The sequence below is a fragment of the Diceros bicornis genome, chromosome 17 (assembly GCF_020826845.1).
Source record: "Diceros bicornis minor isolate mBicDic1 chromosome 17, mDicBic1.mat.cur, whole genome shotgun sequence".
NCBI classification, from domain to species: domain Eukaryota; kingdom Metazoa; phylum Chordata; class Mammalia; order Perissodactyla; family Rhinocerotidae; genus Diceros; species Diceros bicornis.
In genome coordinates, this window is record NC_080756.1 from 2,487,531 (window position 1) to 2,504,435 (window position 16,905).

The 16,905-nt window shown below is 38.0% G+C and overlaps 1 protein-coding gene across 7 annotated transcripts in view; it reads right to left on the bottom strand.

Moving 5' to 3' along the window:
* Nucleotides 1-16,905, bottom strand: part of NUP107 (nucleoporin 107) — a 47,689-nt gene that overhangs the window by 22,425 nt on the left and 8,359 nt on the right. For all 7 annotated transcript variants that reach the window (XM_058557677.1, XM_058557673.1, XM_058557675.1 and 4 more), the window contains 6 exons: nt 12,141-12,244; nt 9,149-9,276; nt 7,396-7,444; nt 3,232-3,303; nt 2,738-2,826; nt 693-771 (listed from right to left, as the gene is read on the bottom strand). In XM_058557677.1, coding sequence (XP_058413660.1) covers nt 693-771; nt 2,738-2,826; nt 3,232-3,303; nt 7,396-7,444; nt 9,149-9,276; nt 12,141-12,244 — 521 coding nt within the window. The remainder of the gene's footprint in view (nt 1-692; nt 772-2,737; nt 2,827-3,231; nt 3,304-7,395; nt 7,445-9,148; nt 9,277-12,140; nt 12,245-16,905) is intronic.

Below are 16,905 nucleotides of genomic sequence, written 5' to 3' on the forward strand. Positions count from 1 at the left end.
AATTCACATGCCCCTAGCTGTCACAAAGCTCTATTCCTTTATTTCTACAATAATTAGACTCCTATTCTTTTCAAATCCACTGTTATTCTTAGTACTCATATCCTAGAATGACCTTTCTAACCTCAAGCTAATTCACAAAGCTTGACATTTTTTTCCTGCTTTCTACATAAAAGAGCTTTCATATGTCACCACCTTATAGTTGAAGAATCAAACCTTGCTATAAAATCAAAATTAATTTGTTTTTAATGCTGGCAAATCAGGAACACTTTCTATACCTTCTTTTTTTTTTTTATTTTTTATTTTCCCCCAAAGCCCCAGTAGATAGTTGTGTGTCATAGTTGCACATCCTTCTAGTTGCTGTACGTGGGACGTGGCCTCAGCATGGCCAGAGAAGCAGTGCGTAGGTGCACGCCCAGGATCCGAACCCGGGCCGCCAGCAGCGGAGCACGCGCACTCGACTGCTAAGCCATGGGGCCGGCCCTATACCTTCTTTTACAATTTACAATTCATAGGCCATGGATGTGTTCAAATACATTCCATCAAATTCAAATGCAACTTAGCAGTTTTAGTTAAATAGTATGTGCAAACCTTTGGGAAACTAAAACAAGGATCCAAGAGAAGAAAAGTTCTCAGCCTTTAAAAAAAAAAATCACTTCATTTTAAAGACAACTTTCATTTCAAAGAACACTCACCAGTTCAGTGACAAGAGGACGGACACTGCCTATATAAGAAGACAGCTGCCGCTGTTTTAAGGCATGCAGAGTATTTTCCCTGAGAGAACAAGCACAAATTTCTTTAAAGGAACAATTTTCATAGGTCCATTAAGAAAACATCAAGTCAAGTCAAAGTAAGAAAAAGAGCGTATGCACTCAGAAAAAACATGCAAAAATGCTAAGTATAAAAGGGCATTTTAGGGACCGGCCTGGTGGCGCAGCAGTTAAGTGTGCGCGCTCCTCTCTGGTGGCCCGAGGCGGACCGATGCACCACTTGTCAGGCCATGCTGTGGTGGCATCCCACATAAAGTGGAGGAAGATGGGCACGGGTGTTAGCTCAGGGCTAATCTCCCTCACAAAAAAAAAAAGGGCATTTTAGCTCAGATGACTAAAGACGTGGAACACTTTTTCACGTTCTTATTGGCCATTCATCTATCTGCTTTTGTGAGCTACCTGTTCACATCTTTGCCTTTTTATTGGGTTATCTTTTATTACTGAGTAGTGGTTCTTTATGAACTACAGGTCCTCTACGCTTCTTCCAGCCTGCGGCTTGCTGCCAATTCATTTCCTCAATGATGTCTTTTAATGAGAAGTTTTTAATTTTGATGAACTCAAATCAATCTTTGCCCCAGATTACTGCTTTCTGTGACCTAAGAAACACTTGCCTACTCCCAAGTCAATAAGATGTCTTTCTATGTTTTCCTCTAAAAGTTCTATGGTTTTAGCTTTTACCTTGAGGACTGTGATCCATCTTGAAGTAACTGTTGGGTATGGAGTGAAGGAGGTGTCAAAAGTTAATCTTTTTCACATATTAGTCTGGGTCTGCTTTGGAGTTACAATATTATATGTTACATGTATTTACTTTTAATAAAGTTTCTGGTCCTTTTTACTTCTTATACCTTAACTCATTTGAATGTGGCTCCTTCCCACTTTAGGGTAACCTAAAAGTTGTCTTAAAGATATGGTGGGAAATATTAAAAACTTTTTCAATTAAAAAAAAAAAAAAAATCAGTAAAAAAGGGAGACCAACTCATAAAAAACTTGCAAAAAGCTTAACAGGGCATTTTAACTTAAAAAAATTTTTTTCCCTGAAAATGAAAATTTCTCTTTATCTCAGAAAAACAACAACTACTCAAGATTTAATTTTCAACATTCAGTATCACTAATTTCCTAGTTAAGCAGAGAAAATATAATTGACTTGCAGACTTTGTTACCTATATACTACAGAATTCAGAGGCAATCTGAACTTTTTCTTCAAGTCTTGAAATAAACTGTCCCTTCAACCTAGGGGTGCTTTCTGGTTTCAAGGTCCTACAATAATTTATAGTATTGAAGGATGTAGGGAAAAGAAATTTAAAAAAAATCACAACTATCTAGAAACATGGCAGAAATGTCTTTTTGATGATTAAATGATGATTATCAAGAAAAGAAAGCACGGTGGTTGTTTGAAAACATGAATCAGACCATATAACGTTGTTTGAAAACCTTATATGTCCAAGGTTTCCCACCACATTTAGAGTCAAGTCTCAAACCCTTACCTTGGCCTGCCTGTGCAAGTCCTTTATGAGCTGGCTCCCTTCAATCTCATTTCCTCCCATTCTTTTCTTTGCTGTGTTCACACTGGCCTCCTCGTGCAAATACTTCACCTTCTCAGGGTCTCTGTAGTTTTTGCCCAGAACACTTGTCTCCGAGATTTCTGCACGGCTTGCCTCCTTCATTTCTTAAAAGCCCCTTACTCTTACTACCTGTTACTTCCTTAGAGAGGCCTTCCCTGATCAACTCTTCTGCCCATTATCATCCGCTATCCATCAACTCGCATTCTTTTTTTTTCAAAGCTCTTAATACCCAATAGGATATATGTTTGTTTATGTGCTAACTCTCATAAATAACAATAAATTCCATAAAGGCAGGGTTTTTATCTGTTTTGCTGATAAACTGAATAAGAAGAACTGAATAAATATTTGTTCAAAGATGAATAAACAAAATCAACGTTAACAGACAAACAATAAAAGTTTAGTGCTTACCAATATACTGATTTTGCATAAAACTCAATATTATCGGAAAAATCTCCAATCTCATCTTTGGCAATGCTCTCTAACCAATCTACCACCAGCTAGGAAAGGGAAAAAAAGAAAGAGTATTAACTATAAAATCTGTTAGCATTTTATTTGAGGTAGTACTCCTAGCCTTAATTTCAAAAAAAGTTTCTGATTCAAAAATACCAAGTTAACAATTTTTCCAACCACTATTTTTACTTTTTTTAAGATATATAAATATTATGGCAAAAGAATGAAATTTTCTATAGGAATAATACTGTTTTTAACAGGCTATTGCTGGAAATACCAGGGCTATGATTTGAAAACAAAGAACAGGGTTCTTAATGTCTTTTAATTTCAAATAAAAAGATCAAAAAGAAAAAAATTAAGAAAAAAGTTTAAATTAAAAAAACTTCAGTTCTTTTATGTCATTTACCTTTTCTCCATGTTTCATAGAAAATATTTAAAAATTCTAGTCATACCTGACTTTGTCGGACAAGTGAATCTCTCTGAAATAACGCTTCCACAACTGTTTTTTCACTGGCATTAGGAGCCTATTAAAAAAAGTTATTTAAAGGAAGGAAAGAAAGAAAAGAAGATGCTCTGAGAATATTATTTCAACAGAAAGGTAAAAGTGAATCTGAAATACGTATCTTTAATCACCCATAAACATTTTACCACACAACAAATCTGTATATTCATCTTTGAAAAGTTTTTATAAATAAACTTCAATTTGCAGCTGCTCTTACTTGATATTTTAATTCTTTGGATATACTTGGAATTTAAAAATTCTATCTCCCCAGAGATACTGTTTTAAGAAAAAATAAAACACAAATCAAAAGGAAACAAACAAAAAAATCATAATACAGGGCTGGATGCAGTCATGTGACATTAGAAAATTAACATTTAAAAACTTTAAAATCTTTTCATTCTACATAGCAGAAGTTGATAAATGATAAAAAGTTAAGAACAATCCAAAGCTCTTATGATTGACTTTAAAAGACAACTTGCTAAAAATATTAGCAAGTAATATTAAGCAGTATGTTAAAAGGAGAACATATGGTGACCAAATCCATTAATTAATCCATCTTATTCATGGGTTCAAGGAGAAAAGCCACATGAACATCTTGATAGATGCCAAAATGTCACTTGAGAAAAATATCTTCATAGATTAGAAATAGAAGAATATTTTGCTAATAATAGACTATCTAGTTGAAGCCTATAGCACATAACATACTTAACTATAAAGAGAGACACTCCTTTTAAAACCCAGAAGATGAAAAGAATAAGAATTCCTGTAATTATTCAACTTTACTTTGAAAGTTCTAGCTAATATATAAAACTGGAAAAAGAACTAAGTAGTAAGTCAAAGTCATCACTATTTGTAGATAATAGGATTGCCTACCTAGACAATCAATGGAAAACTGTTAAAACTAATAAGTAACTTGAATAAATAGCCAAATATAAAATAAATAATCTTCCTAGATGTGCACATCTCTTGGTTCGAATGAAATAAGTAATTGTAGAATAAATAAATTAAAAGATAGAAAAGATATTCAAAAATATTTTAGGTGAAAAACCAGATTAACAGACATGTGGTTGAAATAATTTATTATAAAAATGTATATTTATTTTCTACTTTTTTGACTACTTATAGTTGCTTCAAACATGAATTACTTTTGTAATCAGAAAATAAAAAGTAGAAAAATAATAATAATAAAATAAAAAGTAATTAAACCCCAAAAGAGCATCTGGTCTTTATGCTTTTAAAGGCATATTTTTACCAAGCCTTCAAAGAACAGGTAATTCCTATATTCTTCAAGCAGAGCACAAAAAAATGATGGAAGATTTATGAAACTGTTCTGGAGAGCTAGCACAATCCCAGACACCAAAACTGTATGAGGATAAGTCACACACAAAAGGAAAATATATTTGAGAAAGTTCTAAATAAAATAATAGCTAATAAAATTTAGTAGTATATTTAGGAATACATCATGACTCAGAGTTTATCCTATTTGAGGATAATTCAACATTAGGAAAACTATTAATGTAAGCCATTACATTAATAAACGAAAGCAGATATCTATAGAAGCTAAAAAAAATTTCACTGCATTCAATTCCCGTCCCAACTCTTAGCTACTTAGGAGAAAAAGAATCCTTAATCTGCAGAAAAACAAAAGCATTCTTATCAAAAGTCAGTAACAAGAAAAGAATGTCTGCTATTACTGATCTAATTGTATGGGTGTGCCTAAGCAAGGGACTAAGGCAAGTAAAGGAAATAAGATATTAGAAAGGATTAAGGGAAACTCACTATTTATAGATAATTACTGCCAACATAGAAAACCCAATAAAATCAAATGAAAAACTTACTGGAGCTAATAAGAGTTCCAAAAGATGGCCAAATATGAGCTTTACACATCAATCACTAACCTTCTATTTGATAGTAATAACTAATTAGAAAATGTAATAGAAAAGAGAACCCATTCACAATAGGATTTACATAGACTTTTATAAAGAGCACAAATCTATATAAACTATAAAAGGTCTAAATAAATAGAGAGATATGCGATGATCATAAATAGGAAAATTCAACATAGTAAAGATGTCATTTTCCCCAAATTAGTTTATCAATTCAATATTACTTTGATAAATATCCAAGAGGACTTTTAAAAGATGGAACTTGTAGGGGCCAGCCCTGTGGTGTAGCGGTTAAGTGTGCGTGCTCCGCTGCTGACGGCCCGGGTTTGGATCCCTGGCGAGCATGGATGCACCACTTGTCAGGCCATGCTGCGCTGGCGTCCCATATAAAGTGGAGGAAGATGGGCGTGGATGTTAGCTCAGGGCCAGTCTTCCTCAGCAACAAAAAAAAAAAAAAAAGGAGGAGGATTGGCATGGATGTTAGCTCAGGGCCGATCTTCCTCACACACAAAAAAATGAAAATTGTAAAGTTCACCTGGGAAAAAAGTGTGCAAAAATGTTTTTTAAAATGAGGAGGGAGACTTACCCTACAAAATATCAAAACTTCTGAGCTAGGGTGACTCAGGTGTATAGTACGGGCTTTCACATGAATCACTCAATAAAACTGGAAAGATCCATGTATACGTATGATAAATATCTGTTTGATAAATGGTGTTGGGATAACTGAATATCTATATGAAAAAAGCTAAATCTTGGGGCCAGCCAGCCCGGTGGCGCAAGTGGTTTAGCGCGCATGCTGAGCTGTGGCGGCCTGGGGTTCGCCGGTTCGGATCCTGGGCATGCACCGAAACACCGCTTTTCAGGCCATGCTGTGGCGGCATCCCATATAAAGCAGAGGAAGATGGGCACGGATGTTAGCCCCGGGCCAGTCTTCCTCAGCAAAAAAGAGGAGAATTGGCAGATGTTAGCTCAGGGCTGGTCCTCCTCACACACACACAAAAAAAAGTTAAATCTCTTGATTCCTTCATGCACAAACTTACTCCAAATGAATTCAAGAGCTTATTATGTTGAAAATAAGATTTAGAAGAAAACACTGGAGAATAGTTTTTAAGTAGGTAGGAAAGGCCTTCCTTAACAAGACACAAGATAGTGAATGATAAAGGAAAATACTGCAGGTGTGATCAGTTAAAAATGGAAATGTCTGCTTGACAAAGACCCCTTAAACAAAGTTGAAAGACAAGTGACAGAAAGGAGACTAACATGTACGAGGAAAGAATTAATAAGAAAATAATTAATATGAAAATGCAGAGGATATGAATACAGAATTTATATATATAAATGCTTAAGAATGAAAAACACTCCACCTCGGTAATGATCAATGATATGCATTTTAAAATGAGGTAACTTCCCTCTAATTGCCAAAATCAAATGATTGATACCAGAGTAAACGTTTTCAGACACAAGGTGAGAGTGTAAACTGGTACATTCCACTAGGAAGGCAATATGACAATCTCGATCAAACTTTGACCCAACAAATTTCACTTCCAGAAATATAGGAAATACTCAAATAAGTAGCTAAGTATGAAGAAGAATGTTCATTGCATTATTGATTGCTACAGCAAAAATACTGGAAACCACATAAGTATGCCCAGCAGAATATCTGAAAAAATTATGATACATTTATACTCTGGCATACTATGAAAGAATAAGATAAACATATGAGTTGACATGAAAAAAAACTAAGAAATATTGATGAATAAAAAAAGAAACTCTCAGTACTATGTATCATTGAAATCACACCAAACGTTAAAAAAAAAAAATTGTGTGTATAGAACCAGGGAGACTAGATGAAAGCTATGGCGATAATCCTTGCAAAAAATGATGAAGGCTTCAGCTAAAGTGATGGCAACAGAAACAGAGACGAGTGGTCAGAACTGGGACAGAAGAGACAGAGTCAACAAGATTTGATGATGGATTAAATGTGGGAGACCAGGCAGAGACCAGGGTCTAGACCCACACTTCTCAAAGTACACAGACCAGCAACATCAGCATCACTTGGGAGCTTGTTAAAAATGCAGAATCTCAGGCCCCACCCAGACCTCCTGAATCAGAATCTGCTGTTTAACAAGACCCCCAATCTTCCTCACCAAAAAGAAAACCAAATTCTACTACCAAAAACATTTTAATTCTTAAGCATTTATAAAGGAAAAAATTAATATAAAACTTACAGTAACTGCAAACATATTCTCTTCTTCTAAAACAGACTGTATTCTGTCTCTGGGGAAAAATAACACAAAATGAAAAGCCTTATTTCACACAAGTATATGAAATCACCTTTTACGCTATGTACATGCACAAACCTGCATTCTACCCAGTATAAACAAATGAGTTTCCAATTAACTTAGCCATCATGCTTTAAAAACAAGATACAAGTACTAAATGCCTTCTGAATCTGATATTGACATCTTAAGAAAACTGATATTTACCAAAAACACACACTGCAAAGTCTTTAATGGCTACCTGCTAACACATATATCTAACTTTTTTTTTTTGCAGGGAAGGATTCGCCCTGAGCTAACATCTGTTGCCAACCTTCGTCTTTTTTTTCCCTCAGAGCCCCTCAGTGCATGGTTGTATACCCTAGCTGTAAGTCTTTCCAGTTCTTCTATGTGAGCCACCACCGCAGCACGGCAACTGACGGATAAGTGGTGTGGTTCTGCACCCAGGAAGCTAACCCGGGCTGCGAAAGTGCTGAGAGTGCTGAACTTGAACCACTGGGACATCAGGGCTGGCCCTACATCTTTTTTTGTGTGTGTGTGAGGAAGATTAGCCCTGAGCTAATACCTGTTGCTAATCCTCCTCTTTTGCCTGAGAATGACTGGCCCTGGGCTAACATCTGTGCCCATCTTCCCCTACTTTACGTGTGGGACGCCGCCACAGCCTGGCTTGACAAGTGGTGCGTAGGTCTGCACTCGGGATCCGAACCTTCGAACCCCAGGCCACCAAAGCAGAGCGCTCCAGCTTAACCACTACCCTACCAGGCCAGCCCCACACACCTAACTTTTTAATGCAATGTTTTCACATGGCAAAAATAAAACAATATGATTTTCTTTTGAGATTTTCTCATTAGAATGAGAAAGCTGGGACCAGCCCCAGCGACACAGTGGTTAAGTTCAGCACGCTCCGCTTCAGTGGCCCCGGTTCGGATCCCTGGTGTGGACCTATACCACTCATTGGTGGCTATGCTGTGGTGGCGACCCACATACAAAATAGAGGAAGACTGGCAACAGATGTTAGCTCAGGGCGAATCTTCCTCAGCAAAAAGAGGAAGACTGGCAACAAACGTTAACTCTAGGTGAATCTTCCTCAGCAGGGGAAACAAAAAAAAAACGAGAAAGCAACAGAATAAGAGCCATAACCACTGAGCATCTGAGAGAAGGAAAATTTGGTTAACTTCTTTCAAACTTCCAAATTACATAAAGTCTACCTTTCAGTTCTTTTTCTTAATCTATCCTCTCCTAAGTATTGTAGTATTTTTAGCACTTTCCTTAAATCTTTACAAATATCCAATTTTTGGTAGCTAGCAGCTTTATGACCTAATATTCCCCTCTTCTCTCCTAACTCACTCCTGACAATTAAGTCATTAGAAATGATAAGCATCAAAACCAGGACACATTTCCAAACACCTACTCTTTTAACTTAATTTGTGGGCTGGCCCTGTGGCCTAGCGGTTGCGTGCACGCACTCCGCTGCTGGCGGCCCGGGTTCGGATCCCGGGTGCACACCGACGTAACACTTCTCTGGCCATGCTGAGGCCACGTCCCACATACAGCAACTAGAAGGATATGCAGCTATGACATACAACTATCAACTGGGGCTTTGGGGGAAAATTAAATAAATAAATAAAATTATAAGTTAATTTGCCTATCATTATTTTGTTACCTTGTGTTTATTTCACTTACGAGTCCTACACAACCTTACCTATACAAAGAAGCCAGCAGCCTCCACGTGACCATCTCCTGCTGAAGGAGCCACAGCATACTGGCTGTTTTTGAAAACTTTTGAAGTCCAGGTGTTGCTCGGTTCACGATTTTACTCAGTATATTTACCTGAAATAAAAACACAAAGCTAAAGAGGTTTTCTATAATTCTGAGTCACAACTTTGTATTCTTCAACTACACAGTGCTAAAACTAACTATACAAATATATTTATATAATACATAATTATATTATGAATTTTCCCCACCTAGCCATTGTCTTTTTTAATTGCATATAGTATAACATTCCCAGTGGAGATGGCCTTACTTTGAAGTAAGGTGTGTTTATGTGAGCATATATGTAGAGAAGGATAACATATGTAGGTTTCAGATTCAACAATAACAGCCATGGGTACATTTTTTTCTTCCTGGATACCTACCCAGAAGATAAGCTAAATCTAACCCATACCTGACAAAATCATAACATGAATCATCAAGGTAGCAACAAAAATTAAAAATATCTTCAAATTATGTCTGAGAAATTTATACCATATAACAAATCAAGAAAAATATTTTCCTAAGATTGTTACCAAAACATTGTCATTTCTAACCAAAACGGAACCAAAATCCCTTCCCTCCTTGTTCTAAAACAGTAGTTATTAACGTTTTTGGGACTGAGGTACATGTGAAATCTAATGAAAAGTATGCACGTTCTCCCCAGAAACACACACACAATTGTTTACCAGGAGGTTTAAGAATCCAGGGTAAAGACAGCCATTCTCAAAGGTTATGAACGCACCTCCTTATCTTATCACGGGGAAACTGAGAGACAGGACTGTTCTCACTCAGAACATGAAGAATCCCCCACCTCAACAGGTTTTCCGTCCCTTTAAAAAGTATTCACAAAGCAGTGCTACTTCCATCTTCTTAGGGCCAGTGTTTACTAAGTGATCTGTACCTCTCACTCATTTATTAAATTCGCTATTGGAATCCTCACACCAGCGATTCACTAAGTGATTATTATTGCTTTTGTTATTTAATGAAGCTACTGCTTTTATAGTGGAACCATTCAGAGACTGATTACTGAAACAGTATTAAATACTCAAAAAATATTATTATTATTTCAATTATTCTTGAATGCAATAGTTTCTTGAAGCCCTTTCCCTTTTAGATAGACTTAATTTTTTAGAGCAGTTTTAGGTTCACAGCAAAATTGAGTGGAAAAGACGGAGCGTTCCCATTACTCTCTGCCCCTACACATGCACAACCTCACTCCCCACTACCAATACCCAGCATAAGAGGGTACATGTGTTACAAGAGATGAATCTACACTGACATGTCATTATCACCCAAAGTCCACAGTTTATAATGGTTCACTCTTGGTGTTGTACGTTCTATGGGTTTGGACAAATGTATGACATGTGCCCATCATTATAGTATCCTACAGAATATTTTCACTGCCCTAAAACTCCTCTGTGCTCTGCCTATTCACCCCCTACCCCACACTCCACCCTGGCAACCACTGATCTTTTTACTGTCTCCACAGTTTTGTCTTTTCCAGAATACCCAACAGTTGGAATCATACAGTATGAAGCCTTTTCAGATTGGCTTCTTTCACTTAGTAGTATGCATTTAGGGTTCATCCTTGTCTCTTCATGGCTTGATAGCTCATTTCTTTTTAGCGCTGAATAACATTCCAACGTCTGGATGTACCACAGTTTATCCATTCACCTACTGAAGGACATCTTGGTTGCTTCCAAGTTTAGGCAATTATGAATAAAGCTGCCATAAACATCATGTGCAAGTTTTTGCGTAGAAATAAGTTTTTAATTCGTTTGGGTGAACACCAAAGAGTATGAATGTTGGATCATATGGTAAGAGTATGTTTAGTTTTCTGAGAAACTGTTTTCCAAAGTGGCCGTACCATTTTTCATTCCCACCAGCAATGAATGAGAGTTCCTCCTGCTCCACATCCTTGCCAGCATTTGGTGTTGTCAGTGTTTTGGATTTTTGCCATTCTAATACATGTATAGTGGCATCTCATTGTTTTAATTTGCATTTCCCTAATGACATATGATGTTGAACATCTTTTCATATGCTTATTTACTGTCTGTACGTCTTCTCTAGTAAGGTGTCTATTAACATGTTTTATCCATTTTTCTTTCTTTCTTTCTTTTTTTTTTTGCTGGGAAAGATTCACCCTGAGCTATCATCTGTTGCCACTCTTTCTCTCTCTCTTTTTTTCCTTCCCAAAGCCCCAGTACATAATTGTATATTCTAGTTGTAAGTCCTTCTGGCTCTTCTATGTGAGCCGCTGCCACAGCATGGCTACTGACAGATAAGTGGTGTGGTTGCACGCCCAGGAACCGAACCCAGGCCACCAAAGCAGAGCACGCCAAACTTTAACTGCTAGGCCATCAGGGCTGGGCCTGTTTTACTCCCATCCCTCCCCTTTATTTTTGGTGAGGAAGATCAGCCCTGAGCTAACATCTGTTGCCAATTCTCCTCTTTCTGCTGAGGAAGATTGGCCCTGGGCTAACATGTGTGTCCATCTTCCTCTACTTTACATGTAGGATGCCTGCCACACCATGGTTTGACAAGCTGTGTGTAGGTCCACGCCTGGGATCTGAACCCGCAAACCCTGGGCCGCTGAAGCGGAGTAAGCAAACTCAACCACTACCCCACTGGGCCAAACCCCACATTTTTTAATTGGATTGTTCATTTTTTTATTATTGACTTTTAAAAGTCCTTTGTCTATTTTGGGGTTTCCTTTTTTAAAGCAGCAGAATCCTTCTGTCTCCAAAAGAAATCTTAAACGGACGCTCAATATGTGAAAAGCAGAACTGCTCTGGCTGACCTCCCAACCATGCCACCTGTTCCACTACAGCCCTAAGACATCTTCCTTAAAGACAGTATGGAAATTTACAGGTTGATGCTGTTCAACAACAACTAAAGAGTACCTAAGTCTGACCAACAATGAAGTGAAATTAACTTACCTGACTACTACAGATGTTTTCATACTCTTCTACAAGCTCAAAAACGGTAGTGGAAGAGTGCCTCAAAAAAGACTGCAGGAAATCAGAAAACATGCTCATGGATGCTAGAACACATTAACAACAAAAGAAACAAAAAAAGTTAAGTGATATACTTCTCAGTAATCCTGTTTGAAAACTTAAAGACACAGATGCAAGTCCTTTTTATTACTGCCGTATTTAAAAAAAAAATTATAATTCTCATAAAACACATATAACAAAATTTACCATCCTAACCATTTTTAAGTGCATAGTTCAGTGGCATTAAGTACATTCACACTGTTGCGCTACCATCACCACCATTCATCCACAGAACTCTTGTCATCTTGCAAAACTAAAACTCAGGATAGCCAAAGCAACCCTGAGAAAGAAGAACAGAGCTAGAGGGGTCACACTGCCTGACTGCAAATTATACTACAAAGCTAAAGTGATCAAAACAATATAGTATTGGCACAAAAAGAGACCAAGGAACAGAATCAAGAGCCCAGACATAAACTCCCATATATATAGGCAACTAATATTTGACAAGGGAGCCAAGAAGACTCAATGGGGAAAGGATAGTCTCTTCAATAAGTGGTGTCAGGAAAACTAGGTAACCACGTGCAGAAAAACGAAATTGGACCACTATCACACACCACTCATAAAAACGAATTCAAAATGGACTAAAGACTTAAACATAAGGCCTGAAACTGTAAAACTTCTAGAAATAATATAGGAAAAAAGCTCCTTGACATCGGTCTTGGTAACAATTTTTTGGACATGACACCAAAAGCACAAGCAAAAAAGCAAAAATAAACAAGTGGGACTACATCAAACCAAAAAGCTCCTGCACAGCAAAAGAAACCATCAACGAAATGAAAAGACAACCTCTGGAATGGGAGAAAATGTTTGCAAACCATATATCTGATAAGGGGTTAATATCCAAAATACATAAAGAACTCATACAACTCAATAATAAAAAAACACACAATCCTATTAAAAAATGGACAGAGAAACTGAACAGACATTTCTCCAAAGAAGACATACAGACGGCCAACAGGTACATGAAAGGTGCTCAACATCCCTAATCATCAGGGAAATGCAAATCAAAACCACAATATCACCTCACATCTGTCAGGATGGCTGTCACCAAAAAGACGAGAAAAACAAGCCCCGGTGAGGATGTGGAGAAAAGAGAACCACTGACCACTGCTGGTGGGACTGTAAATTGGAGCAGCCACTATGGAAAACAGTATGGAGGTTCCTCAAAAAAATAAAAATACAACTACCAAATGATCCAGCAATCCCACCCCTGGGTATAGAGGCATACCTCACTTTATTGCGCTTTGCTTTATGGCACTTTGCAGATATTGCATTTTTTTGTTTATTTGTTTGTTTTTACAAACTGAAGGTCTGTGGCAACCCTGCATCGAGGAAGTCTGTTGGCGCCATTTTTCCAACAGCATTTGCTCACTTCGAATCTCTGTGTCACATTTTGGTAATTCTCGCAATATTTCGAACTCTTTCATTATTATTATATTTGTTATGGTGATCTGTGATCAACAACCTTTGGTGTTACTACTGTAATTGTTTGGGGGCGCCACAAACCATGCCCTTATAAGACAGTGAATTTAATTGATAAACGTTTTGTGTATTCTGACTGCTCCACCAACCAGCCTTTCCCCTGTCTCTCTCCCTCTCCTCAGGCCTCCCTACTCCCTGAGACACAACAATAATGAAATTAGGCCAATTAATAACCCTACAATGGCCTCTAAGCGTTCAAGTGAAAGGAAGCGTCGCACATCTCTCACTTGAAATCAAAAACTAGAGATTAGGCTTAGTGAGAAAGGCATGTCAAAAGCCAAGGTAGGACAAAAGCCAGGCCTCTTGTGCCAAACGATTAACCAAGCTGTGAATGCAAAGGAGAAGTTCTTGAAGGAAACTGAAAGAGCTACTCCAGTGAACACATGAATGACAAGAAAGCCAAACAGCCTTATTGCTGACATGGAGAATGTTTTAGTGGCCTGGATAGAGGATCAAACCAGCCACAACATTCCCCTAAGCCAAAGCCTAATCCAGAGCAAGGCCCTAACTCTCTCCTATTTTGTGAAGGCTGAGAGAGGGGAGGAGGCTGCAGAAGAAAAGTGTGAAGCTAGCAGAGGGTGGTTCATGAGGTTTAAGGAAAGAAGCCATCTCCATCACATAAAAGTGCAAGGTGAAGCAGCAAGTGACCCAGAAGATCTAGCTAAGATAATTAATGAATAATGAATGAAAAATTAATGAAGGTGGTCACACTAAACAATAGATTTTTAGTGTAGACGAAACAGCCTTATGTTGGAAGACGATGCCATCTAGGACTTTCACAGGTAGAGAGGAGAACTCAATGCCTGGCTTCAAAGCTTCAAAGGACAGGCTGACTCTCTTATTAGGGGCTAATACAGCTCGTGACTTTAAGTTGAAGCCAACGCTCATTTACCATTCCAAAAATCCTAGGGCCCTTAAGAATTAATCTACTCTGCTTGTGCTTTATAAATGGAACAAAGCCTGGATGACAGCACATCTGTTTACAACTGGTTTACTGAGTGTTTCAAGCCCACTGTTGAGACCTACTCAGAAAAAAAGACTGCTTTCAAAATATTACTACTCATTGACCATGCACCTGGTCACCCAAGAGCTCTGACGGAGATGTACAAGATTAATGTTGTTTTCAGGCCTGCTAACACAACATCCACTCTGCAGCCCATGGATCAAGGAGTAATTTCAACTTTCAAGTCTTATTATTTAAGAAATACATTTCAGGGGGCCAGCCTCGTGGCATAGTGGTTAAGTTTGGTGCTCTCCATTTTGGCGGCCCAGGTTTGCGGGTTTGGATCCCAGGCATGGACCTAGACCACTCGTCAACCATGCTGCGGCAGGCGACTCACATATGAAATAGAGGAAGATAGGCACAGATGTTAGCTCAGGGCTAATCTTCCTCAAGCAGAAAAAGAGGAAGATAGGCAACAGATGTTAGCTCAGGGCCAATCTTCCTCAGCAAAAAAAAAAAAAAAAACAAAAACAAAAACAAAAAAAAACATTTCATAAGGCTATAGTGGCCACAGATAGTGATTCCTCTGATGGATCCGGGCAAAGTAAATTAACAACCTTCTGCAAAGGATTCACTATTCTAGATGCCATTAAGAATATTTGTGATTCATAGGGAAGAGGTCAAAAGATCAACATTAACAGCAGTTTGAAAGAAGTTGATTCCAACTCTCATGGATGACTTTGAGGGGTCTTCTGTGGAGGAAGTATCTGCAGATGTGGTGGAAATAACAAGAGAAGTAGAATCAGAAGTGGAGCCTTAAGATGTGACTGAATTGCTGCAATCTCATGATAAAACTTTAACAGATGAGGAGTTGCTTCTCATGGAGAGGCAAAGAAAGTGGTTTCCTGAGACAGAATCTACTCCTGGCGAAGATGCTGTAAAGACTGTTAAAACGACAACAAAGGATTCTGAAGATCACATAAACTTAGTTGAGAAAGCAGTGGCAGAGCTTGCCTCCATTTTTGAAAGAAGTTCTACTGTGGGTAAAATGCTATCAAACAGCATCACATGCTACGGAGAAATCATTTGTAAAAAAAAGAGTCAATCCATGTGGCAAACTTCATTGTTACCTTATTTTAAGAAATTGCTACAGCCACCCAACATTCAGCAACCACACCCTGATCAGTTAGCAGTCACCAACATCAAGGCAAGACCCTCCACCAGCAAAAAGATTGACTCGCTGAAGGCTCAGATGATGTTAGCATTTTTTAGCAATAAAGTATTTTTTAATTAAGGTATATACACTGGTTTTTTAGACATAATGCTAATGCACACTTAACAGACTACAGTACAGTATAAACATAACTTTTGATATGCACTGGGAAACCAAAAAATTCGTGTGACTCGCTTCATTGCAAAGGTCTGGAACTGAACCTGGATTATCTCTGAGGTATGCCTGTATATCCAGAGGAAATGAAAACAGGATATCGAAAAAATATCTGTACTCCCACGTTCACTGCAGCATTATTCACAAGAGACAAAATATGGAAACAACCTAAGCGTCCATCACTGGATGAACAGATAAAGAAGTGGTATATATATATACAATGAAATATTAGCCACGAGAAAGAAGGAAATCCTGCCATTTGCAACAACATGGATGGACTCGAAGGGCATTATGCTAAGTGAGATAAATCTGACAGAGAAAGACAAATACTGTACATAACTTCTTTGTGGAATTTTAAAAAGCCAAACTCGGGGGCCAGCCCCATGGCTGGGCAGTTAAATTTCCTCATGCTCCACTTTGGCGGCCCGGGTTCTCAGGTTTGAATCCCAGGCACGGACTTACATCACTCACCAGCCATGCTGTGGTGGCGTCCCACATATAAAATAGAGGAAGACTCAGGGCTAATCTTCCTCAAGCCAAAAAAAAGAGGAAGGTTGGCAACAGATGTTAGCAAAGACCGAGTCTTCCTCAGCAAAAATAAATAAATAAGTAAATAAAAAAAAAATGAAAAAGCCAAACTCGTAGAAACAGAGAGCAGAATGGGGTTACCAGGGGCTCGGGGGTCGGGGAACTGGAGAGATATTGGTCAAAGGGGTACAAACTTGCAGTTAGAAGATGAATAAGCTCTGGAAATCTAATGCGCAGCATTGATTATAGTCAACAAATCTGTATTACATACTTGAAAGTTGCTAAGACGTTAATCATAAATGTTCTAC